This window comes from Bufo gargarizans, chromosome 1 (assembly GCF_014858855.1).
Source record: "Bufo gargarizans isolate SCDJY-AF-19 chromosome 1, ASM1485885v1, whole genome shotgun sequence".
Lineage (NCBI taxonomy): Eukaryota > Metazoa > Chordata > Amphibia > Anura > Bufonidae > Bufo > Bufo gargarizans.
In genome coordinates this window covers 502,465,107-502,490,873 of record NC_058080.1, presented here as the reverse complement: position 1 = coordinate 502,490,873, position 25,767 = coordinate 502,465,107, and the positions used below count along the sequence as shown (strand labels likewise).

Genomic DNA, 25,767 nt, shown 5'->3' with positions numbered 1-25,767 from the left:
TTCCAGATAAACGTTCCTTTTTTTTGCGGATCCGAAAATCTGGATGACATGAGGATGCTTTTAGCATGTCTTCCAGATTTTCGACGGATCCATTGACTAGAATGGGATGACGGAACGCAAAATCGGACAAATAGTAGGACAGGGTATATTTTTTTTCCAGGATCCGAATAACGGAACCCACGGAACGGAACGGAATCACGGAATCGGAGAGCACCATGAGTGCTGTCCGATTATTTGCGGATTCCATTGAAAATGAATGGATCCGCATAACGTTCCGTTTTTAATCGGAACGGATGCGGAATACCAAAACGGACGTGTGAATGGACCCTTACACGTCTCCATTGTAAAGGAAGGGGCAGGTATAATAGGTCGGCATGGGGAGCGAGACTCCCAGGTATTGCAGCTAATATTTTCTCACAGTAACCCAATTTCTTTCAAATCAATATGACTTTGGGAAATAGAAAAACAAAAACAATTTTATTTTTTTAAACACTACATGGCAAAAGAAACCAATTAAAAGGAAAGCACCACCAGGCTTGCCCAACCTCAAAGCCAATTTACATCATCAACCTCTTTACATGACAATGATTAGGAGTCAACAGTAGGGATGAGCGAACCTGAACTTTACAGGTTCGGGTTCAGCGATCGGGCAGTGGAAGAATCCTGGACTTTGTTTTTCGTCCTGCATAACAGAAACCAGATAGATCCGTTATGCTTGGCCATAGACTTCTATTATACGGAATGCCTCTTAAAGGCTTCCGTTTTGCATTCAGTCATAGAATTCTGTTATAACGGAACCCATGACGGGATTCCTCCACTGCCCAAACGCCAAACCTGTAAAGTTCGGGTTTGCCCATCCCTAGTCAACAGCACTCCATATTTTTTGCAAGGAGTATCAACACTCCATATTTTCATGGTCAGGTAGAGAGGCCGCTAGTGTTGCAGGTTACCAAGTGCTATACTTACATCATAATAAGCACAGTACAAGGCAAGTTGCCATACAGTGAATTTACGAACAACCACTAGTTGTCTTCATATGGCTATATAAAGGGTTATTGGGCAGTGGTCACTTCCCATGGCTTTGCTTCTGATCTTGCTGTCACACAAGGCTGGAAGCAAAGCTTTTGACAGGACAAAATAATCCAGCCTCCACCCAACATTCTTGCTCCGTGCATTCATCATGTAAGTCCAAAAGGTATAAGCGTGCGGCTTGTCGGGGTACAGCTCACGGAAGCTGTCTACGAAGCCTTCAGCCAGCAGTGCTCCGAATCCCTCTCGCTCTTGAGGAGTGAAGCCGGGGGTTTTCTTGTTGGTTTTCGGGTTCTTCAAGTCAATCTCCTGATGTGCAACGTTTAAGTCACCACACAAGATGAGTGGCTTTTTGCTGTCCAACCCCTTTAGATAAGCACGGAAATCTACATCCCAGCGCTGGCGGTAATCAAGCCGTACTAGGCCGCGGCTGGAGTTGGGAACATAAGTAGCAACCAAATAAAAGGAGTCAAACTCAGCAGTGATTACACGACCCTCCTTGTCGTGCTCTTCAATCCCTGGTACGAAAATTTAGAAAAGAAGAAATAAGATTGAAGGCCAATAAATGGCACACTGTCCGTGTGAACTTTTGGTTGGCAAGTTTGTATACAAGAACAAATAAGCAGATGCTTATATGAAGGATGGAGTCTTACACTACAAATGCTAATTACTTAAAGGGGATAGGATCGCTAGGATATGCCACCAATGTCTGATAGGTGCGGGACCTATCTCTAGAACAGAACCCACAAAGTAAAGGAGGGCCGCCATCCATTCGTTTCTACCTAAAACAGCTGAGAGCGCTACTCAGCTATTTTCGGCACTCTCCTAGAAACAAAGGGAAGGAGATGCACATGCGTGGTCCTCTCTCCTTCACTTTGTGGGGTCCATTTTAGAGATAGCTGTGTCTCTCTAGCCATATCCCACCAATATGTGAGATGTGCCAACCCCTTTAAATTCCCTAACCCTTTAAGGCCCGGAGGTTTTTTTTCATATTTTTTTTTCTTTTTAGCGTTTTCGTGTTGCGCTCCCTGCCTTTCCAGAGCCATAACTTTTTTTTTGTTTTCGGTCAACATAGCCAAATTAGGGCTTGATTTCTGCGGGACAAGATGTACTTTCCAACACCACCATTTAATATTGCATATGATGTAGTGGGAAGCTGGAAAAAGATTCCAAATGGGGTGAAATAGCAAAAAAAAAAAAAAAAAAAAAAAAAAAGCCATTCCACCACAGTTTTACAGGTTTTTTATTTATGACGTTCAATGTGCGATAAAACTGACCGTTTACTTTTATTCTACAGGTCAGTACGAATCCGGCGATACCTTATATCTAAAATTTTTCGGTTTTATTTTTTTCTCTCCATATTTTAACCCCTATTTTTTGTAATTAAGTGTACGGAGCTGTACGGGGGCTCATTTTCTGCGGGGCGATAAGAACTTTTCATTGATACCATTCTGGGGTGTGTATGACTTTTTGATCACTTTTTATTAAAAAATTTTGCAGAAAAATGAAGCGAACAAAAACGCTTTTTTCCGTTTTGCTGTTTGCCGTATGGGGAATATATTTTTATACTATGAGCGTTTTCGCACATCGCGACGATGAGGTTTATTTTTTTTTATTCTTTTATTTTTATTTTGGTAAAAGGGGGGTGATTTGAATTTATGGTTTTTTTATTTTTTATTACATGAAATCATTAGATTGCTATTATCATAGACTCCAATGTACTTGCATTGGAATCTATGATGATTTTACTACTTTCCTATGGAGCCCTATTACAGGCAAGGGCAGCATAGGAAATACTATGCAGCAGCCTCCTGTCATTCACAAAGACAGGGGCTGCTGCAGACGGCTCCATCAATCACCACACGGGGAAGCCGGAGCATCACCGGAAGCGCGCGCTTCCGATGTTTTACGCGCTCAGATGCCTGCGGCTATGGCGTCCGCAGCGCTCAGGAGCTAGCGCCGTACATGCTGGGCGTTAAGGGGTTAAAAACCACAGCTTCAAAAGGCAGAGGGCAATCACTTACCAATGCCATATGTGACATCAAGAGGCTTCTCCTTACAAAGCATTGCCACTCCACTATAACCCTCTTTCTCATCAGAACAGGCCCAGTATTTATGGGGGTACTCCGGCATGTCCTTAATGTCTGCGGGGAGAGCTTTCTCGGCACACTTGGTCTCCTGAAGACAGAGGACGTCAGGATCCTCCTCTCGTACCCACTGCACATGAAACAACACACCACATTTTACACAACACTAAATCTGCAGATGGTTTTCAAGAATAAACTCTAGCCAGTTCTACACAAAGTACTCAAACCTACATACAAAAATAGTCAGAAATGTAGTGCACCTACCGTCAAACCATTTTTTTTGACCCATGCTCTGATACCATCAACATTCCAGGAGCTGATCTTCAGCGTGTACTTCTTGTCATCTTCAGTGGTCAGTTTGTCAGGGGCATCGTCATACAGGACCACAGGCTCGGCTTCTTTGCCTCCCTTCTTCCCCTTCTTGTTTTCAGGTTCTGAGAGATGTGGAAAGTGATGTGTGAAGTCTAAAGCCTAGAAACCTCTGGAGCGTTCCCCATGTGCCGCCCTGCACTTTACTTACCCTCATCCTGCACAGAAGGCTCTGTCTCACTCTTGACGTTGTCCTTCTTTCCTCTTTTAGGCATTCTGGAGATCAAGGAGATTAGACGTGGATATAGCAAAGATCGAAGCGTCTTGAATTTTGCACCTGTTCCAAATACATAAAAGTCAATTAAACCTATTGTAGCAGGTGTACAGAGCATAAAATACCACAAGTCAATGACAGAAGAATCAAGACGTCTCGGGGGAGATTTACCAAGCTAAATGCGCCAGAATTGTTGGTCAATTTCTGCCAAAAATCTGGCGGAAATGACTTGTACTACATTTATGTGTTTTAGACACTTTTTGCGACTCATTAGATGAGTGGGATTGGTTTAGTGGGAAGAGGTGTGGCTTAAAAGGTGATGCTGCCAACCAATAGGAGATAGGAGCCTGGTTCATTGTTAGCCTAGTGGTCCGTGTCGGCGCTGCTGCCCCTACCCACGGGCACACGTGTCGGGCTCCCTCTTTTCCTCCTGCTGCCATGTGCCGTGCTGAAAAAACACAGGCAGCAGGTAGCAAAGGCTACTTTCACACTAGCGTTTTGGCTTTCCGTTTGCGAGATCCGTTCAGGGCTCTCACAAGTTGTCCAAAACGGATCAGTTTTGCCCTAATGCACTCTGAATGGAAAAGGATCCGCTCAGAATGCATCAGTTTGCCTCCGATCAGTCACCATTCCGCTCTGGAGGCGGACACCAAAATGCTGCCTGCAGAGTTTTGGTGTCTGTCTGACGAAGTGGAGCCAAACGGATCCGTCCTGGCACACAATGTAAGTCAATAGGGACGGATCCGTTTTCTCAGACACAATGGTGTTCAAGACAGATCCGTCATGGCTATAGAAGACATAATATGACAGATGCATGCGGTTGTATTATTGACGGATCCACCCAAAACGCGAGTGTGAAAGTAGCCTTAACTGTTGCATCTGAGCTGCATGCCAGCGCTGCCTCCTCTTCACTGTTTACCATTAGCCGTTGCATTACAGCGGTGAGCAGGTGTAATTACACCCAAGCCGTCCCATTCATTTCAATGGAACAGATGGTTCCCATACACTTTTATAGAAGCGATCCGTACCACTGGAAATAAATGGGACGGCTTGGGTGTAATTACACCTGCTCACCACTGCAGATGCAACGGCTAGAAGGTAAACAGTGAAGAGGAGGCAGCGCTGGCACGGTTTAAGTTCAAATAGCCTAAGGCTAATAGATTCCCGTTTCTGGTCTAATTTAAAACATAACATTTATTTCATTTTATTAAGACTGGTATAGACCGGGAAGAAAGAAAAAAGTTTAAAAACGGCACGCGCCTCCTCTTCAAACCGCTGATCGACGACAATGCTGGGTGACGGACCCCCGCCGATCTGATATTGATGACCTATCCTGAGGATAGGTCATCAATAAATATAACTTGGACAACCCCTTTAAATGTATTTAGTCTTGAGAAGAGACATCTAAGGGGGGACATGATTAACCTATACAAATATATAAATGGGCCATACAAAAAAAATACGGTGAAAAACTGTTCCATGTCAAATGCCCTCAAAAGACAAGGGGGCGCTACCTCCGACTGGAGAAGATAAAGTTCAGTCTCCGGCAGCGTCAAAGCTTCTTTACTGTAAGAACTGTGAAGCTGTGGAATAGACTTCCTCTGGACGTGGTCACAGCAGGAACAGTGGACAGTTTTAAAAAGGGTTTAGATGAATTCTTAAAAGTAAATGACATTAATGCTGATGAAAATGTGTAGAAATCAGAGTCTCACTTCCTTCTGGGATTCGCGTCCCCACCTATCCCTTGGTTAAACTTGATGGACTTATGTCTTTTTTCAACCGTATTAACTATGTAACTATGTTTACAGACCTTGCTTGATCGCTGCCTGCCCTGACCACGTACTTCCCCTCGGTGCTGCCACTGACTCGGGGACTGCTCTGGAGTGGCACCTGGCACTACCCTAACGGCCCAAGCCTATCCGCACCATCAGGGGCCCTAGTGAAGACCAGGTTGTTGCTTAGTCATGCCTCTCCAGAGTATAGCCAGTCGGTGTCGCAGTGGGTCCACACCCGCTTGCATAACATTCATCCCTAGCAGGTGCTCCCGAATTAAATTTTGCACAGTTAAGGGCCCTTGCACATGACCGTATGTCCTCCGAGATATACGGTCCGTGAGCGGGCAATATGTCCCGGGGTGGCATTGATTGTGTGTAGAGGAGCGCACCGCATCATAGATTACTGTAATACTGTGCACGTTGGGTCCCAGGAGTACTATTGTCCCGCACTCATATGATCTTAGGAGTGGGGGACAATAGCCCTGCGGGCCTACAGGGAAAAACTGTAATACGTCAGCCAGTTGACATGTTTCAGATTTTAGGGTGGAATCTGATTGGTTGCTATGGGCTTTTCAGGTACTGTAGTAGGCCTTATGCACACGGCCGTAGCAGTTTTTGCGGTCCACAAATTGCGGATCCACGAAACACGGATGCAGGCCATGTGCGTTCCTCATTTTACCACACTGTACGTTCCGTCCTCTGTCTTGTCCACAAAACAGACAAGAATAGGACATGTTCTTATTTATTTTTGCAGGGCCGCGCAACAGACATGGATGCGGAAAAGAATGGGCCTGCATCTGACCCGTTAAAAATTCAGATTGGTGGCGGCCCAAAACCACGGATGTGTGCGTGAGCCCTTACACTGCAGAAAAACCACGTGGAATATGCGCCGTTTGCCTAAGGCTTTGTTCACATGCAGCAGATATTTTAGTACCAAACATTTTTAGGCTAGGTCATCCATCTCGGATCAGTGGGGTCTGACACCCTAAACCCTCCACTGTGCTGATTACTGCAGCGCTGCTCCATTCACTACACAATGTATGGAGCTGTAGCTCCTGCGCCAGTTACCCCCTAAACAGCTGGGAATCGGACCCCCAACGATCTGATACGGGTGGGCCATATATATAGTGGACACCCCCTTTAATACAGAAGGTACATTAGAACCCTATATGACCAGCCTAAAGGTTACCAGTACTGGGCTCTACAGAGGCAGCATCCAGGTGCCCACTCACATCTGGACGGCGCAGGAACCGCATATCTACACATGTGAACACTGTGCATGCCCGGCCCCATACTAACCCCGCGTGTACCCGCACACACCTCCAGCTGCTCCGGGGAAGCTCCACACAAAGACACCGGGGAAGAAGCTCCACACGAGGCTGCCCGGAAACACGTCACTGGAAGCGGGACACAACAGAAGCACGTGGTCTGCCTGCACTCCCGGAAGGGGCGGAGCTCCGGCGTGCAGGTACTGTGTGTGGAGCCGGGTGGTCACCGAGCAGGGCGCGGGAGCCTGAGGCTGCAGACAGCCGTGGTATTACGGGGTGGTCAGCGCTGTAATGGCGGTACTGCACCATGTCCCCCTCTGAAGTGTGAACTGTACTTAGTACAAGCCGCATCCTCCATACAGCGCCCTATACACTGTCACCCCATTAGCATATGGCAGGGTTAGGAAATGATGTTTTATAAAATGTTCTGACTTTATGGGTCTCTAAGACCTCTCAGAGGAGTGTGTCCTGTGTGCAGGTCATGCCCCATGTGTCAGTGTGACTTCCCCTTCTGTTTGGCAGGAGCAGAGTGCATTATACTGATTTATAATGCTGTGTGTCTCTGTATGATCTACTCCATTCCACTGACAGCATTATGCCAGTATAACTCACGTGCAGCAGACGTTTTATGGTTGCAGATTTTTGAGTGTCAAATCCGGAACGTTGTACAGAACCAGTGACAGATGAGGTCTGATCCGCACCGCGCATAAAAGGCATCGGCGTCTGACAACCTAGGCTGTGGATTTGACCCTTAGCAACTTGGGGGGGGGGTGGATTCCACAGTGAAAAAACATTCTTGTGTGGATGTTCCCACCTGCCTGTGGGGGACGGCACAGAAGATCCGCATAGATTTATGTGCGTTTTTGCACCATATCCGCAGCAAAATCTGCCATTTCTAACCGGTATTTGATGCCGTTTCTCTGCAGATCTCCCCCATCGTTGGAAAAGGGCGAAATCCGCAAACGTTATTGACATGCTGAGGATTTGGAAATCCGCACGGCAGGTCCATTTCAGCACAGTAAAACATGAGATTTCTGTAGTCTCATACACTCGGCTGGTGCTGTACTACGCTTAACTTTTCCGGATGGGAATCTGTGTGGAAAAACTGCACATATTCTGTAATGTAGGGCGGCTGCACGTGGTACAGATTGGGGTACTTTCACAATTGTGGCAGAGGATTCCGGCAGGTAGTTCCCTCGCCGTATCCTTCAAAACAGATGCAAACTGATGGCATTTGTCAGACGGATCAGCATCCTGATCCGTCTGACAAATGCATTGAAATGCCAGATCGGTCTCTCCGGTGTCATCTGGAAAAACGGATCCAGCATTAATTTTTTTTCACATTTTTTGCGGTATGAGCATGCACAGACCTCAATGCCGGAACCCTTGAAGCCAGATCTGGCATTAATGCATTTCATTGGGAAAAAATGCCGAATCCGGCGATTGTTCCGGAATTTTGACCGGAGATAAAACCGTAGCATGCTGCTGTATTATCTCCGTCCTGAAAAGGCAAAAAGACTGAACTGAAGGCATCCTGATGCATCCTGAACGGAATCCCTAAGACAGAACTCTGATATGTTTCCATAGTTTTCTTCCAAGGAGCCAACTGGCAATCATCAGTAGGTTGGCAGTGTTAACAGAGGATCATGAATACCCATGACACTTCTCAGGACGCCGTGACTATATTCCGGGCAAAAATACCAATCAGACATTTAAACCCCCAGATGCCAGGGTCATATGTGACCACGGCATCAGAGTGGAAAACCCAGTCCGCAATGCCTAGCCCTCACTGAGATCGGGAAGGCATTCCTTAGTGGTAACGGCCTGAGCCTGTACAAGGACACCGGGCCTCTTACTGGTATATGCCAATGCAGGCCTGCAGGTGGCAGCACTGAATTGGAATATACTGAATTTCCCACACTAAGGGTCCATTCACACATCCGCAAAATCGGTCCGCATCCGTTCTGCAATTTTGCGGAACAGGTGGGGACCCATTCATTTTCAATGGGGCCGGAATTTACGCATTTACGGATACGCACTTCTGTTCTGCAAAAAATAGAACATGTCCTATTCTTGTCCGCAATTTTGGACAAGAGAAGGCATTCTCTATGAGAGTTCCGGCGATGTGCTGTCCGCAAAATGCGGAACACACATTGCCAGTGTCCGTGTTTTGCGGATCTGCAAAACACATACGGACGTGTGAATGGACCCACCTATCCCTTGGTTGAACTTGATGGACGTTTGTCTTTTTTCAACTGTACTATGTAACCCTAATATATGAAATCACCTTAGAGTGTGGCAGTCTGATTTTTTCAAGTTCATGTCCCATTAGGGACAAAAAAAAAGTTTGATAAAAGTTTCTAAACATATCTAAAAGTTCAAATCACCCCTTTCCCCCCAAAAAAATTAAATGATGCCCATAGCATTAACATATAAAATATCCCATACAGCGTAACAGAAGAACGAAAATGGCTGATCTGCCGTGTTTTTGTTGCTTTACCTACCCAAAACATTTTTATTTTAAAAAGTGATACCTGCTTTCATTGAGGGGAATGAGAAAAAAAATAATGCACATGGAAACCATCTGATTTTCAGGTGTCCATTTTTATGTGGACTAAAATTGGACAGGCCTTAGCTATAGGACCACGGCAGACCATGCTCTTCTTAAAGGTTGTGAGGTGGACTGTTTTCAATGGGAGCTAAAAAGTACTACAAATCTCAGCGTTCACTTCCACCATTACAGTGGGTGCACGGAGAGCCGGGAACCAGCAAAATGCCGCAAGGGGCTGACACTAAGTAACTAAGCCAGCTCCCTACGGTTACAGTTATGATTGTTGACGTGGATGGAAGGGCGAGTCACATGAGGCCTCACCAAATAGGATGTATGCACACCGCTTCGGGGAGCGTGTCCTGTCTGCCAACACTCCATGTGCATCAGTAGGTGCTCTAAAAGGGGTCTTTACAAATCAGTGCTTACTCCTTTCTGGCTGCTTCATAACCCCTTTAAAGATGAGCTGTCATGTCCACCAACAACAACAGCTGCTCAACGGGTTCTGTAGCTTTTGTCTCTCCTGCTAGGCCCCTCCATTCCCAAAAGTCCGTGCTGTTAGTTTCCAGATCTGCGGTTGAAGGCATGCACATCAGAGCCCCCTATTAACTACCTGTTGAGAATCAGCACCGGTTGACCGTGTATGGCCTCGATAGCATATTGGAGCGGGGCATCCAGGTAAGTGCAGGTCCTCATTAAGATGCTCCTATTAGGATTGGTAATCTTTATTATTAATACTGCACTAAGCCCTAGTGGTTTTAGTCCCTTTACAAGAAATGACCTATATAACCTTAGGTCTGGTAACTTTTTGTTATAGGTCGTTCACAATGACTGTTGTCTTGGGGTTTGAAGGAAGCGCCAACAAGATTGGAGTGGGCATCATTCAGGATGGGAAGGTTTTAAGTAATCCTCGAAGAACCTACATTACTCCTCCAGGACAAGGTGAGAGTGATGGAAAAGAGTTACCTCCTAGGGCTATATTCACATGTGACAGATTTGTTCCTGAAATTTCTGAGGCTGAAAGTCCGTTTAATACATGTGAATGTGCTTATTTCTGTGGCATGGGCATGGATTTCCAGCAGACTCTTTTTAGGTGAATGGGACAGCCGCAGATTCTGAAGCAAATCTGTCAGTAATTCACAGTAATGCTGGTCATGCGTAATGCTCGGACCATAATAGACAACTGTTTTCCCCTTTTGTTATGTTTATAAAATTCACTTTTCTGCAAGAAAAAAATCTTCTAGTATGAAGTTAAGCGTATGGCGACGCTGGTCACGGTCAGGATCACAGAGTAGCTGTGATCCCATAGAAATGAATGGGATCGCCACACCGGTCACAAGAAATCCAGCAGTGTTGGATTTCTTACAACTGGAGCAGTGAACCCATTCATTTCTATGGGATCACAGCTACCACGCGATCCTGGCTGCCGTGTAGGCATAAACTAAGGCTTCCCATGAACATTTCCTTAGTGCTTGGGCAGAACATAGATGAAGAAAAGCAATGTATGAGTATTAACTCCTCCAGGTCCCTAGAGCACCAGGGATGTTGGTGTAACCCCATCCACTGTCTTTCACAATCGGGGAAGCTGGGATGAGCTAAAACCTTCTGCCTCAGGGCTGGTTCAGAGAGCTGTAAAACATGTCCATGTTTGACCCTGTCCGTTGTTTCCGTGAATATGGCATCAGTATGTCATCATTTTCTCATTTCTTATTTTCAGTATCTTCTAGCAACCGCCCATGAAAAACGGACCACACACAAATGGCGTCCGTGTGCTGTTTTCATAGATCCATTGATTTGAATGGACGAGTCTCAGCAAGAAAATCAGATTACAGCATGTTGCAATTTTTTCCTGCATGGACTGATGGTCCATGTAGAAAATCACACATACAGGTGAAACTCGAAAAATTAGAATATCGTGCAAAGTTCATTTATTTCAGTAATTCAACTTAAAAGGTGAAATATATGAGATAGACTCATTACATGCAAAGCAAGATATTTCAAGCCTTTATTTGGTATAATTTGGATGATTTTGGCTTACAGCTTATGAAACCCCAAAGTCACAATTTTGAGGTCCCCTTTGCTCAGGGGTATGGATTAATTAGCTGACTGACTACAGTGTGACACTTTGAGCCTAGAATATTGAACCTTTTCACAATATTCCAATCTTTCGAGTTTCACCTGTATAGATCGGTCTATAGACTGTAAAGTGACAGTGTTCAGTCCATGCGCTGTCTCTTCTACACTCGGACACAGATTGCTCACCATAATGAGCCCTTGGTCTGAAAGTATGGTAAAATAATAGCTCCAAGCGATGGAAATTGTTGCACAGTTGTAATTAATTGAGGTCTTCTCCATTTTTTTTAATGATCAATCAGATAATTTTCAAGAAAATACATGCAGTAGCACTGCAGATAGGTTATATTTTCAACAGTCTGAACTTTAGTCCAGTCTTTACAGATGTTCTCACTGCTTTCTTCTGGGGCTGTTTTTCCTAAAACTTTTTTTCTCATCCGTATCATTGGGGGGCACAGGCTTGATGTGGGTATACAGTTGCAAGAAAAGGTATGTGAACCCTTTGGAATGATATGGATTTCTGCACAAATTGGTCATAAAATGTGATCTAATCTTCATCTAAGTCACAACAATAGACAATCACAGTCTGCTTAAACTAATAACACACAAATAATTAAATGTTACCATGTTTTTATTGAACACACCAGGTAAAAATTCACAGTGCAGGTGGAAAAAGTATGTGAACCCTTGGATTTAATAACTGGTTGAACCTCCTTTGGCAGTAATAACTTCAAACAAACATTTCCTGTAGTTGCAGATCAGACGTGCACAACGGTCAGGAGTAATTCTTGACTATTCCTCTTTACACAATATTCTTGGGATGTCTGGTGTGAATCGCTTTCTTGAGGTCATGCCACAGCATCTCAATCGGGTTAGGGTCAGGACTCTGACTGGGCCACTCCAGAAGGCGTATTTTCTTCTGTTTAAACCATTCTGTTGTTGATTTACTTCTATGCTTTGGGTCGTTGTCTTATTGCAACACCCATCTTCTGTTGAGCTTCAGCTGGTGGACAGATGGCCTTAAAGGGGTTGTCCGGGTTCAGAGCTGAACCCGGACATACCCTTTTTTACCCAGGCAGTCCCCCTGAGGCTAGCATCGGAGCATCTCATGCTCCGATGCGCTCCCGTGCCCTGCGCCCGGCAGTGTGTTCGGTGACGTCACCGGCTGTGAGGGGTGGGCTTTAGCTCTGCCCTAGCCGTTTTACTGGCTAGGGCAGAGCTAAATCCCGCCCATCAGTGCCGGTGACTTCACCGGGGTTCCTGTCAGCCCCATGGAGAGCCCCGGTACGTCACCGGAACTCCTAAAAATGCCTTTGCCCTGCGCAATTTAGCGCAGGGAAAAGGAGAGCATCGGAGCATGAACTGCTCTGATGCTCATGTCAGGGGGGCGGCCGGGGTGAAAATGGAGGGATGTCCGGGTTCAGCTCTGAACCCGGACAAACCCTTTAAGTTCTCCTGCAAAATGTCTTGATAAACTTGGGAATTCATTTTTTCTTTCGATGATAGCAATCCGTCCAGGCCCTGACGCAGCAAAGCAGCCCCAAACCATGATGCCCCACCACCATACTTCACAGTTGGGATGAGGTTTTGATGTTGGTGTGCTGTGCCTCTTTTTCTCCACACATAGTGTTGTGTGTTTCTTCCAAACAACTCAACCTTGGTTTCATCTGTCCACAGAATATTTTGCCAGTACTGCTGTGGAACATCCAGGTGCTCTTGTGCAAACTGTAAACGTGCAGCAATGTTTTTTTTGGGACAGCAGTGGCTTCCTCTGTGGTATCCTCCCATGAAATCCATTCTTGTTTAGTGTTTTACGTATCGTAGATTCGCTAACACGGATGTTAGCATATGCCAGAGACTTTTGTGAGTCTTTAGCTGACACTCTAGGATTCTTCTTCACCTCATTTAGCAGTCTGCGCTGTGCTCTTGCAGTCATCTTTACAGGACGGCCACTCCCAGGGAGAGTAGCAGCAGTGCTGAACTTTCTCCATTTATAGACAATTTGTCTTATCGTGGACTGATGAACAGCAAGGCTTTTGGAGATCCTTTTATAACCCTTTCCAGCTTTATGCAAGTCAACAATTCTTAATCGTAGGTCTTCTGAGAGCTCTTTTGTGTGTGTAATGCATCATTCACATCAGGCAATGCCTCTTGTGAAAAGCAAACCCAGAACTGGTGTGTGTTTTTTATAGGGCAGGGCAGCTGTAACCAACACCTCCAATCTCATCTCATTGATTGGACTCCAGTTGGCTGACACCTCACTCCAATTGGCTCTTGGAGATGTCATTAGTCTAGGGGTTCACATACTTTTTCCACCTGCACTGTGACTGTTTACATGGTGTGTTCAATAAAAACATGGTAACATTTAATTCTTTGTGTTATTAGTTTAGGCAGACTGTGATTGTCTATTGTTGTGACTTAGATGAAGATCAGATCACATTTTATGACCAATTTGTGCAGAAATCCATATCATTCCAAAGGGTTCACATACTTTTTCTTGCAACTGTAGCTACTGCCACTAGGAGGCGACACTAAGCTAAAAAGTGTTAGCTCCTCCCTCCAGCTATACCCTTCCTACAGGGACTAAGCTAAAACAGTTTTAGCTTAGTGTCTGTAGGAGGCAGACCTCCCTGCTTTGCAGGTCTGCAGATTTTTTTTTTTTTCTTCTAGCAGGATTACAGGCAGTCCTAGCTGCCTGCACTCCCACCCAGGAGACAAGGGGTCCCCAAGCCCGCTGTTCCAGCTATACCCACGGTCAAGCCTGTCACCCAATGAACGGAAGAGAAACAGATTTGAAGATTAGATTAGAAGACAAGCGGGACCAGAGGTTCCTAAAGCCTCTGCATCCCGCCAGCCTTCGGGTCACCATGGCTGCCCACGACAAGTCCCCTCTGTTTCTGGTGTAGCAGTCCTCCCCAAGGGGGCCGCACACCGAAAGTGCTGACCCGGCTGGAACCAGGGGGGCAGAACACGCCAGACTGGTAAGTATTCCTGGTTCCAAACCCCCTTTTTCTTCCCCCTCCACTTCTCAGGTTACTTGCTGTGGATGGTGCCCACGAAGCCTTGTCCCCCCCCAGGGTTAAGGGTTAACAGCTACGTGAAAAGCTCTCCTGTGAGGGAAGGGTGAAGATGAAGGGAAGCCCTTTGTGCTTGCCAAGCTTGTTTCTGGGTCAAACCACCTTCCCAATCCCCCTCCGCCCGCCCCCCATCGGTTTCTTGCGGAGTTCCGTTATTCTCCTCCGCCGGGGCCGCTTGTAATTGAGGCCCTGGCTTTTACTGCAGCCTACTTCTGATTCGCTCGCCGCGCGTACTTCTCACACGGCTGGGGCTACCTCTAAGGGGAGTCAGTTGGTGCGCCAGTGCTCCTTTTTATTATCGCCGGGGGCCGACTCCACCTCCATCTGGCTTCCTGGCGTGAATTCTTTGCGCTTGTTTTTCTGACCCCATCCCATCGCCTGCTCAGTGTGGTTTTTTTTGTTTTTTTTCCCCCTCCGGACAGGCTGCATTAAAGGACACAGGCCGGATGAGCTCTTTCTTCCATTCCTACAGGGCCTAACTTTAGCCCTCCTACCTTTCACTATAGGTACTCACTATGTCCAAACTCAAATCCCAGGCTCCAAAACCGGCGGTCACTTCCGTGCGACATTTTGCATGTGCTTCTTGTCGCTCTAAATTCCCATCCAGTTAGTTGGATCCCCTCTGCTCCTTGTGCTCTGCTTCACCACCAAGTGGCTCTGACCTTGTCCCAGCCCATGGTAGAGCCGGAGTGGATGCGCTCTCTGTCTAAGATGGTGCTGGAAGTTTCCCATTACAACAGGGCCATTGTGGAAATGCTGGGGCGTTTGGTTGCGCGGCCACCCTCTGACCAATAAGATTCTGGGGACTCCTCTGCTACTCCCCATCGCGGACGTCCTGCAGAACGGGCCAGACCACCCTCTCCTTGAAGGGCGTCTGCGTCCCCTGTTTCCTCCATCTCCCCGCCACCTCCCAGGGAGTCGTGCTTCGACGCGTCCTCATTAGAAGAGGCGTGTTCTGAGGAAAAGTTGTCAGACGCTAACTTTGTCTCACTGGAGGACCAGTCTTCCAAACTGTCCACTATGGTAGACAATCTCATTGCAGCGGTTATACAGGTTGAGGACCCTACGCCCTCATCTGCCGGTTCTAGTTTTTCCTTCAGGCGATCACGTTGCTCGCCAAAAGTTTTCCCCAACCACCCAGAGTTTGCTTGGAAAGGGAGGAATCAATGGAACTTCCCTGACAGGCGTTTTGCTTTGCTGAAGCGTTTAGACGTCTTATATCCCTTTCCAGAGGATTTGACAAGGAAGTGGTTGTCCTCTCCTATTGTTGACCCTCCGGTATCCCGCCTGGATGAGAAAAGAGTCTGGATGAGTATCTCTGATGCTACAGAGGGTAAAGGCACCCATTTGCCGCAGAGCAGGACACGCTTCAACAGGTCTAAAAAAACGCAGACCTCTTTTTGGCACTTTCGGAGTTCCTCCAGCCCGACGCAGCCAGCCGACAAATCTACCCCAGAGCAGAAGTGCAAATCATCTTTCAAGCCTCACCCTCCCTGGCATTCTCGCCAGCAGGGCTCCAAGCCCTATAGCCCCAAGTCCTCCTCTGCATGATGTGTGGTCTCTGGCGCCCCCTAGTCGAGTGGGAGGTCGTCTTCATCTGTTCCAGCATGTCTGGCTAGCTCATGTCTTGGATGCCTGGGCACGAGAAGTCATCTTGGAGGGTTACAAACTGAAATTTTGAACCCCTCCGACCTCTCCCTCCGCAGCCCATTTCTTTTTTTCAGGCTATTCTCCCCCTTCTGCGTCTTTGCACACCTTTTCCACATTTTACAGAGTACACACCTTTGCATCTTCTGACACTTCATTGGGGCCTAGAGTTTTGCAGACGGCGATCCTCTGATTGGCCAGAGGGCTTCTTCGTTTGTGGCCCACCCCTGGGACTGCTCTGTAGCATCCCACGGTCAAGCCTGTGTCCCCCAATGATACAAATGAGAACTAGATTTTTGTACTTGCTGTAAAATCTGCTTCTCTTCCGTTCATTGGGGACACAGCTCCCACCCATTCTCTCTTGTTACGGGCCTCGTTGTGACCTGCATGGTTCTGGGTTTGTACATTGTTGGTTTTCCTGTTTTTTTTTCTTTTGCTTCTCCTACTGCTTTTGCACAAACCGTTATTAGCTTGGTCCCTGTAGGAAGGGTATAGCTGGAGGGAGGAGCTCACACTTTTGTGCTTAGTGTAGCCTCCTAGTGGCAGCAGCTATACCCACGGTCAAGCCTGTCACCCAATGAACAGAAGAGAAACAGATTTTACGTTAAGTACAAAATATAGTTATTCTGAATTCTTGTAATGCTACATTTTTGTCCACTACTAAAGGTTTCCTGCCCAGCGATACAGCCCGTCACCATCGCTCATGTATCCTAGAAGTTCTCAAGGAGGCTCTTGAAGAGGCGAATCTACAGCCAAGGGAAATCGACTGCGTGGCTTACACAAAAGGTAAAAAATTGTTAAAAAGTTTTTTTAAAATCTAATATATAAAGCTGAGTGTATGTGTGTGTTCATATCCGCACCGTCGCATTTACAATCACGAAATTTGGCTCACAGGTATATCAGGTGTCCGGGAAGGTTGTAGACCGGATCTCAACTCTCTAGCACAAACCGTTCCTGAGAAATTCCCCAAAAATGCATTAGCCAAAAGAAGCCTGGTCACATGATCCTTATCAGCCAATAGAAGCTCGCAGGCCCTTAGTCTCCACATACAGTTTTACACCAGGTTTCCATAACAACCCAGCCATTTTTGTCTGAGAGCGAGGTGTTCAAAAGGACATCCCTGTGTCTGTCCAGGACCTGCGCCGGACGGAGGACAGGGAGTCTGAAAGCCGGACTGTCCGGCCTAATACCGGACCTCTGGACCATAGGGGCAGGCTGCTGTGGAGGTCACAGTTAAGGGGACGGTCCGCCATGGAGGTCAGTGTTAAGTTGCAGATTGCTGTAGAGGCCACTGTTGAGGGGACGGGTGTAAATCACTGTTAAAGGGAACCTGTCACCGGGATTTGGGGTATAGAGCTGAGGACATGGGTTGCTAGATCGCCCCTAGCACATCTACAATATCCAGTCCCCATAGCTCTGTGTACTTTTATTGTGTAAAAAAAAAACGATTTGACACATATGCAAATTAACCTGAAATGAGTCCTGTCCCTGACTCATCTCACGTACAGGACTCCTCTCAGGTTAATTTGCATATGTATCAAATCGGTTTTTTTACACAATAAAAGCACACAGAGCTATGGGGACTGGATATTGCGGACATCTAGCAGCCCATGTCCTCAGCTCTATACACAAAATCCCAGTGACAGGTTCCCTTTAAGGAGATGGGGTACTGTGGAGGTCACTTAAGGGGGCAGGATGCTGTGGAGGTCTCTCTTAAGGGGGCAGGGAACAGTGGAGGTCACAGTTAAGGGAACGGTCCGTTATGGAGGTCAGTGTTGAGAGGCGGGGTGCTGTAGCAGTCACTGTTAAGGGGGTGGGGTGTTGTGGGGGTCACATTTTAAGGGAACAGAGCTCTGTGGAGGTCACTGTTAAGGGGGCGGCTGCTGTGGAGGTCACTGTTAATGGGGCGGGGTACTGTAGATGTCACTGTTATAGTGAATACTGTCAATCTTTTAATGACACACACACAAACATTAAATGAAATAGATGAAATATGCCAATGTGAAGCGGGGTCCTTCTGCTAGTTAAATATAAAAAACAAAGAATAAACATTACAAGCACCCCCTTTCCCCATTCTTCATATGAAAATAAGTAAACCCCAAAAATATAAACTGCATCCAAAAATGCCCAAACTATTAAAACATAAGTATTTATCCCATACAGTCAACTCCATAATGAATAAAAACAAATCTTGTTACAAAATGGCCAAATTACCTTTTTTGTTTTGTTTACCCCATAAAATTGAATAACAAGTGTAATAACAATAAAAACTACAGATGGCTTTGCAAGAAGTAAGACCTTACACAGCTCCATAGTTTGACATATAAAACTGTTTTGGGTGTCAGAATATGGCAATGCAAATAAGTTTATTTGTTAAAACACATTAAAATATAACAAAAACAACATAAATTTGGTATTGCTGTGATCATACTGGCCTGCAGAGGAGTCCAGGAGTCTGAGGGGCCCAAAGACCCTTGTGCCACATAAGAAGACACCGGTATTATATCAATAATTTGGCATGGAGGGGGGGTGCCGTTTCAATGTTTGCCTCAGGCAGTACGAAGGCTATGTGCTTCCCTGCCCCTTCCCACAAAGCACTGAGGGAAGGGGGGCCCAAGCTACACTCTTGCACCAGGGCCCATGAGCCTTTAGCTACATCCCTGCTGCAGAGTAAAGGTAAAAAAGGAGATTTAAAAATCTTTCTAAAATAAAAACTTTGGGGGTAATTTATGAAGACTGTCATTTTAGACTTAATTGGTTTTCATAAATCTGCCCCAATGTCTAATTTTACCACCCAGTGAATACCATTAATATGAAACCTGTAAAAACAATGGCGGAATTACTTTTTTCCCCCCTCAATTCCACCTGATTAATATTTTCCAGCTTCCCAATACAACATACGAAATATTAAAGAGAGCATGTCTCCTCTCCTGACATGTCAGTTTTAGCAACCACTTGCATTCCCCATGTAATAACAATTCTAGAGCATCTGTTCTTATGAGGGCTCATCCACATGGCTGTTGCTGTTTTTCCAATCCGCACATTTTGTTCTGCAAAACACGGATTCCGATATATTATAAACATTTTTTTTGGTGGGCGGGGAGTTTCATATACAGGTGAAACTAAAAAAATTCGAATATTGTGCAAAGTTCATTTATTTCAGTAATGCAACTTAAAAGGTGAAACTAACATATGAGACTCATTACATGCAAAGCGAGATATCTCAAGCCTTTATTTGGTATAATTTGGATGATTATGGTTTACAGCTTATGAACCCCCCAAAGTCACAATCTCAGGCCCCCTTTGCTCAGGGGGTATGGATTAGTTAGCTGACTAGAGGGTGACACTTTGAGCCTAGAATATTGAACCTTTTCACAATATTCTAATTTTAAGCTGCATTAATGCAATTCCTTTCAAGTTGCATTACTGAAATAAATGGACTTTTGCACGATATTCTAATTTTTCGAGTTTCACCTGTAGATACGAACCGCACACGGTGCGCTGTCAACATCTTTTGCAGCCCTGTTGAAGTGAATGGGTCTGCATCCAACACAGTGGTGATAAAACAATGTTTCTACACTAAAATATTGCTTTTCTCAATGTGTAGGGCCTGGCATGGGGGCACCACTCTTGTCAGTGGCCATCGTGGCACGTACAGTGGCTCAGCTGTGGAAGAAGCCATTGCTGGGAGTGAATCATTGCATTGGGCACATAGAGATGGGGCGTTTAATTACAGGAGCTGTAAATCCCACTGTGCTGTATGTAAGTGGAGGCAATACACAGGTAAGTCTTTTAAGGATGAGCAACATGCCAGTCTTCCATGTATTACAATAAAATGCACTTACCTCCTCATAGAAAATAATTCATAAAAAGTACTTTTAAAGAGTTGTCTCAGCAGAGACGACCCGTTTCAGATCAGCCGGAGGAAAGCAGACGTCTCCCACTGGTTTTGTAGTATTGCATGAGAACAGTTCAGATAAATGAGATTCCATGTAATACACACTATCAGATTGGTTGGGGTCTGACCACAGGGAGTCCAACCAATCAGAAAAGTGGGGGCCCCGACTGAGTATGGGCATCCACACTGCTGCTCTATTCATCTTTATGGGAGCACTCGAAATAGTGCTTTTCTTGGATGCAGTGCCCAAGACAATCAATGAAGTGGCATGGCACATGCTCCACTGCCGCTACATTAAATTTTTTGGGGGGGGGGGTTCCAGCGGTTGAACCACCACCAGTCTAGTAGTTATAACTTGATATAACTGGAATCCTATAGAAATGAATGGAGCGGCAGTGCACATGTCTGACCGGCCACTCAGTTTATTTCGGGGGACTCCACGGGGTATGGCGTCCCCATTCTTATTATCAGTGGGGTCCCAGCGGTAGGGGATAACTTCAAACAACTGGAATACCCCTTTATGTCTGCATAAAGGTGGGTCTCATTCAGGCACATGGGCAGGAGTTGTCTTCATGAGACACCCCCTGGATGTAAACATGTAATGACAGATATGAATTCTGTAATGTTAATATAACAGTGGTGAAGACGTCTGTCACATTTAATGTTGTTTCGTACCCAGGTCATTGCTTATTCTGAGCACCGCTACCGGATATTTGGCGAGACAATAGACATTGCCGTGGGAAACTGTCTAGACCGCTTTGCCAGGTTTCTGAAGGTACCATATTCTCTTGGTTTCTAATCAAACATGTCATGCAGAGCTTATTACTATTAGGCTACATGCACACGACCGTATGTGTTTTGTGGTCCACAAATTGCAGATCTGCAAGAAAAAAATGACGGATGACATCCGTATCTCATCCGTTTTTTTTTTTTTGCGGATCCATTGTAACAATGCCTAAAACAGACAAGAATAGGACATGTTCTATTTTTTTTTTTTTTGCGGGGCTACGGAACGGACATACTGATGCCGTGATACAGTGTGTAGTCCGCATTTTTTGCGGACCCATTGGAATGAATGGGTCCGCATCCTATCTGCAAAAAAAAACAAACTGAACTGACACGGAAACAAACAACATTCGTGTACATGTAGCCTTAAAGTGAGGAATTATGTCACCTTTATTATGTACCTGATTTACTAATGGCCACAAAACATGTGTTTGCATTTATACTAAATTTATTCATATTCCTGGTTTTCTCCAAGATTTCAAATGACCCCAGCCCTGGATATAACATTGAACAGAAAGCTAAGTTGTGAGTATCTGTACTGGCGCCAGGATTGTCGCATGATCACATTTGTCTATAAAAACATATCTTTTTAGTAAGTTAGGTTGAGTTCACATCACCGTTATTTTTCCAGTCTTCTGATCTGTCAGAAGAACAGAAAAATCCAGAGCATCAGTTGTGCACATTTGGCATCTGTTTGAGCCATTTCCGTCAGAGATCCAATTATTTTAGAAAGAAAGAAATGTTTATGTACCAATATTTCTGAGAAAAATGAAGTTTTAATATATGCAAATGAGCCTCTAGGAGCATAGGGGGTGTTGCCAGTTTCATAGGTGCAAATATGCTGACAGATGCCCTTTTAAAGAGAATATATCGTCAGAAAATGGCATGTCATTTAAAGGGGTTATCGCTGTCTTTCGGACTGATCAAGATGTCCGGTACTGTACTTGGCTATTTCCATCAGTCTGATAGACTTCGAATGAAATACATGACCACTGCTCCATTTAGATGCCTCAAATGGGGGGCTTGGGAGCATTTACACGTTTTCCTGTGGATAGGTGAAAAATGTTTTTGTACATTTTATAATTTTTTTAAACATTTTTGTTTTACCGTCACAATATGCTGCTATTAACTGTATTGATGTATCAGCAAGGGCAGGATGAGTTTACTATCAGTGGAGGGTGGTGGATATAAGAGAGGTCTATTCTATTACTGGATGCTGAGATAAGACAGGATAGCAACATTCTAGACTGGACACAGGTAAAGCTGGCCACACACATTAAAATAAATATTGGCCAAACCCACCAATTTTGGCAGAACCAGCCAACTATCTAATGCGTATGGTGGCCATCCTCTGACAGCACATGTTGGGTGCAAAGGAGGATCAGGCATGTTGTACATCAACATGCCCAATACCGTAAGCTGTTACCAGAGGAAACCTTTTTCATTAAAATATATATGTATAGTGCTTGAGACACAAAGGAGGATCAGGAGAAGAGTATATCCGTAGTAATAATTTAGAGCAACTGGACTTGTATTTTCTCTTGAAGTTGCTCTGCTAGTCTTCTGAGGGGCTTTCTCAATTAAAGAGGAGAAACCAGTTGGATGACTGGCGAAACCTCTTCAGGAGAAAATACAAGTCCAGTTTCTCTATCTTACTACTACTGATACACCCTAATCTGGAGAAATTAGAACCTTCACATCAGGAGAAGAGCTGTGGAAAACATTGTGTCATGAACATGACTTAAAACTCTATAAACCACTATTACCAGAATGGCCAACCAATGTATACCAAAAATGGTTCAACTGCCAGGAATACAGAAAAAAGGTTAGGTCGGTTTAGTCGGCACTGTTCCATTGTGCTTTTCTTTGTTTTCTTGTGGGTGGATATCTGAGAGAGGTCATCAATATTTGATCAGTGGCGAGTCTGACTCCCGGCACCTAGCTGTTTGAATAGGCTGCAGTGCTTCGGTGAGTGCTGCGGCCTCCTCCTAGGCCAGTGATTTCACGTCCGTCTGTCATATGTCCTAGGTGCAGCGCAGTCCCATTCAAATGAATAGGCCTGAGCTGCAATACCAAGCACAGCTGCTATACGATGTACGGTGCTGTGAGAAGGCTGCAGCACTCAAGGGGAGTTGGGCCCCCACCGATGAGATATTAATCTATCAAAATCTCAGACAAACCCTATAAATGACAGTGTTAAACTACTTGTATTACTGATAGCGGTATAACAGCTATATCGCCTGACTTTACTGCAAGATTAGCTTCTTATGCAGGTCTCGCTTAATTTTAACCTTAGGGGCAAAAAGTATGTGGAGCTGCCTTACACCGTGAAAGGAATGGATGTGTCCTTCTCCGGTATTCTGTCACATATGGAGGTAAATTCTGTTTCCATACTTGGTAAATTTGGAAGCATTAGACATATACATTGTTTCAGTCAAGATGATTCATAAATTTTTAAACCTGTGTATTGAGAGGAAACTACATTATTCTCTATGAATTCCTTTAAATCAACTTGTGCTACCTTTTGGACAGGTGTCCATTAGATGCATTGTGTTCATACACCACACATATTATTTCATAGTAATGGAGACAGATATTATATATGAAATTGAATGAAGTTTGATAAGCTCTGCATCACGGAACAATGGTATGATGCTACAGTATAAAAGTTTATCTCCATTCATATATCTCCTGGTTTAGTGTTCCTCTAAATGTTCACTAACTTTTAACACAACTTTGTATAAATCAGTAGTACAGACAAGAACTTTTGTAATATATCTTATCAGAGAAAAATTCCTTGTTTGAGTTACCAGCTGTTTCTCCGCCATCCCTTTTCTAAAACATTAACTCTCAAAATCATGAGAAATCAGTCTTGAACGGCTGCCTGCTCACTGAATCCCATTCAAGTCTTTCTTGAGGGGAGAGGGAAGAGTGAGCAGGAACTAAGAAAGAAGGAAAGACAGGCACAGCAAGAGAGGCTGCACCTATTAAATGCAGTTTCTTTCTCATCCCATGTGGTATATTCACATCCATATAGGTCATTACTTTTCTGTAATGTCCTCCATGATCCTGGTGAAGTTTTTGAGTGCGTGAGATGCTCCTCTACTTATTGTGTGCAATGGATGGGAGCTAGTCTCCACCCACCAGGTCTGGGAGAAATAAGTAAAAATTGACCAAATTATTTTTAAAAATTGAATTTCACAGCTTTTTAGATTTTATTTCACAAAATAGTTAATAGTTGACTTCTGCCATATGTCCACTTTATCTTGGCGTCATGTTTGGAGACGTTAGAAGTCTTACAAGTTTAACAGCATTTTTTCAGATTTTCAAGAAAGTGTCTGAAAAATATTTGCGTTCTTGTCATTGGGAGACACAAGATACACCATAAGCATAGCTGCTGCCACTAGGAGGCAGACACTATAAGCATAAAAATGTTCAGTCCTCCCACCAGCTATACCCTTCCCACAGAAACTGAGCTAAATCAATTCTAGTGTCTGTAGGAGGCTGCCTTTCTCCCTGTTCTTCCTTCATTATAGGGGGGAATACCAATTTCCTTTCCCACCTATGGAAGAAAAAAAGGGTACGGCGGACCTCCAAAACCGCTGTTTTCCCAGCAGCCCAAAGGTTGCCTTGGCCTCCTGCACCCCTAACTTGCCAGTTTAAGTGCCCTCCCCAAGGGGCAGTACACTGAGGGTGGTACATCTTGCTGGATCTGTGGAGCCAGGGACACTATCATAGCAGCGGACATGTAAGTATCTACGCCTCTGCGTCTCCTCCCTCTTAGGCCCTCTCCCTCTGTCTGCATTTTCAAGATGCACTGCACCAGCCTAGCTCTGGGCCCTTCTTGTCAGTGTGCCCACATCCAGCACCTTTGCCGCTTCCTCAATCAGATGCTGTGCCTGTAACCCTGTTCATCGGGTTACTAGTACGCTCACCTTACAGGTGCTTCATGCTACTTTTTTTTAGCAGAGTTTATGCTCCGCCACACGATAGTTTCCTTAGATGGCCTTTCCGCATCCTCATGTCTGGTCATCCTGCTGATCTAGGCCTCAGCTTTGGCACATGTTAGGCTGCATTTTGGGGCTGGTACCACTAGCTGCAGTGCAGGGTCCAGATCTGCCTTGTCTACATTTATCATTAATGAGGTTATTGTTTTTGCCATTGTTTTTGTCCTGCTCCAACTCGGGCCAAAGAACAGGCCCTCCACACTCTAGATGTAGTGTGGGACTTACACACCTACCTCTCTATCACCTCTCCTTTCCAGAGATCTGACTGACTCCTCATTTTCCTCAATGGTCCTAAGAAGGGTGTGGCAGCCTCTAAAACCGCCATCTCCCAATTAATCCATCTTACCATGTCTGAAGCTTACTGTTCTAAAGGCAGGGAGCCCCGCTTCCGGATTACTATTCATTCCACAAGTTCTATGAGGGCCTCTTGTGTGGTGAGTCACGAAAAACATCTGTTCTAAAACTGTGCAGTGCTGCTGCCTGGCTGTCTTTACCCACCTTTACAAAGCTGTATCAGGTGCACACTTTTGCATCCACTGACACAACACCAGGACCCAAAGACTTGCCGGCGGTGGTCCACTGACCACTCCTTAAAGGGGTTCTCCAGGAATTAAGAAAATGAAAATATTTCAATATTACTTAGTATAAATATATTCCCAAATACCTTTCATTAGTTATAATGCCTCATTTTTGTCTCAGGAGCAATCATTAGAAGAAATAAAATTGCTGCTGTCCTATTAACAAACAAAACCTGTCCTAATCACATAGCAGGACAAGTTACTTCAGAGCAGTGGGCCAAAGAGCTGCCTCATCCTCCTCTGCTCTGCTTGTCAGGGATGATGATCCTGAATACAGATGGTAAGATCTTCACCTAAATCTCTGCAGGAATGGAGTTCGAGGAAACATGAAGTACAGAGAGGAGGTGGTGGTAATGAGCAGCAGTTCTTGTATATTACCACAGTCTGTCCTGTCCGTCCTCTCTGTACTTC

The 25,767-nt window shown here is 45.1% G+C and overlaps 2 protein-coding genes across 3 annotated transcripts in view; one reads left to right on the top strand and one right to left on the bottom strand.

The window, feature by feature from the left end:
* Nucleotides 1-456: 456 nt before the first annotated feature.
* APEX1 (apurinic/apyrimidinic endodeoxyribonuclease 1) lies at nt 457-6,862 on the bottom strand. The gene is made up of 5 exons (XM_044275050.1): nt 6,774-6,862; nt 3,637-3,762; nt 3,381-3,550; nt 3,054-3,246; nt 457-1,547 (listed from the first exon to the last, which is right to left on the bottom strand). The coding sequence occupies exons 2-5, from the start codon at nt 3,698-3,700 to the stop codon at nt 1,033-1,035; spliced, it is 942 nt and encodes a 313-aa protein (XP_044130985.1). The 5' UTR covers nt 3,701-3,762; nt 6,774-6,862; the 3' UTR covers nt 457-1,032.
* Nucleotides 6,863-6,892: 30 nt separating this feature from the next.
* Nucleotides 6,893-25,767, top strand: part of LOC122924104 (O-sialoglycoprotein endopeptidase) — a 31,333-nt gene continuing 12,458 nt past the window's right edge. Inside the window, exons 1-7 of one of the 2 annotated variants that reach the window (XM_044275038.1) lie at nt 6,893-6,942; nt 10,108-10,232; nt 16,754-16,873; nt 19,695-19,870; nt 20,665-20,760; nt 21,247-21,296; nt 23,068-23,146. In XM_044275038.1, the coding sequence (XP_044130973.1) occupies nt 10,118-10,232; nt 16,754-16,873; nt 19,695-19,870; nt 20,665-20,760; nt 21,247-21,296; nt 23,068-23,146 (636 nt within the window). In that variant the 5' untranslated portion in view covers nt 6,893-6,942; nt 10,108-10,117. Of the gene's footprint in view, nt 6,943-9,796; nt 9,969-10,107; nt 10,233-16,753; nt 16,874-19,694; nt 19,871-20,664; nt 20,761-21,246; nt 21,297-23,067; nt 23,147-25,767 lie in introns of those variants that run through there. The other variant, XM_044275032.1, reaches the window with a different exon arrangement.

Excerpts from the sequence above, each read along its gene's own strand:
- APEX1 (XM_044275050.1), bottom strand. The coding sequence starts at position 3,700 with ATGCCTAAAAGAGGAAAGAAGGACAACGTCAAGAGTGAGACAGAGCCT. Across the intron at positions 3,551-3,636 it reads GCCTTCTGTGCAGGATGAGG|AACCTGAAAACAAGAAGGGG; the intron begins GTAAGTAAAGTG and ends CACATCTCTCAG. Across the intron at positions 3,247-3,380 it reads TCAAAAAAAATGGTTTGACG|TGGGTACGAGAGGAGGATCC; the intron begins GTAGGTGCACTA and ends TTTCATGTGCAG.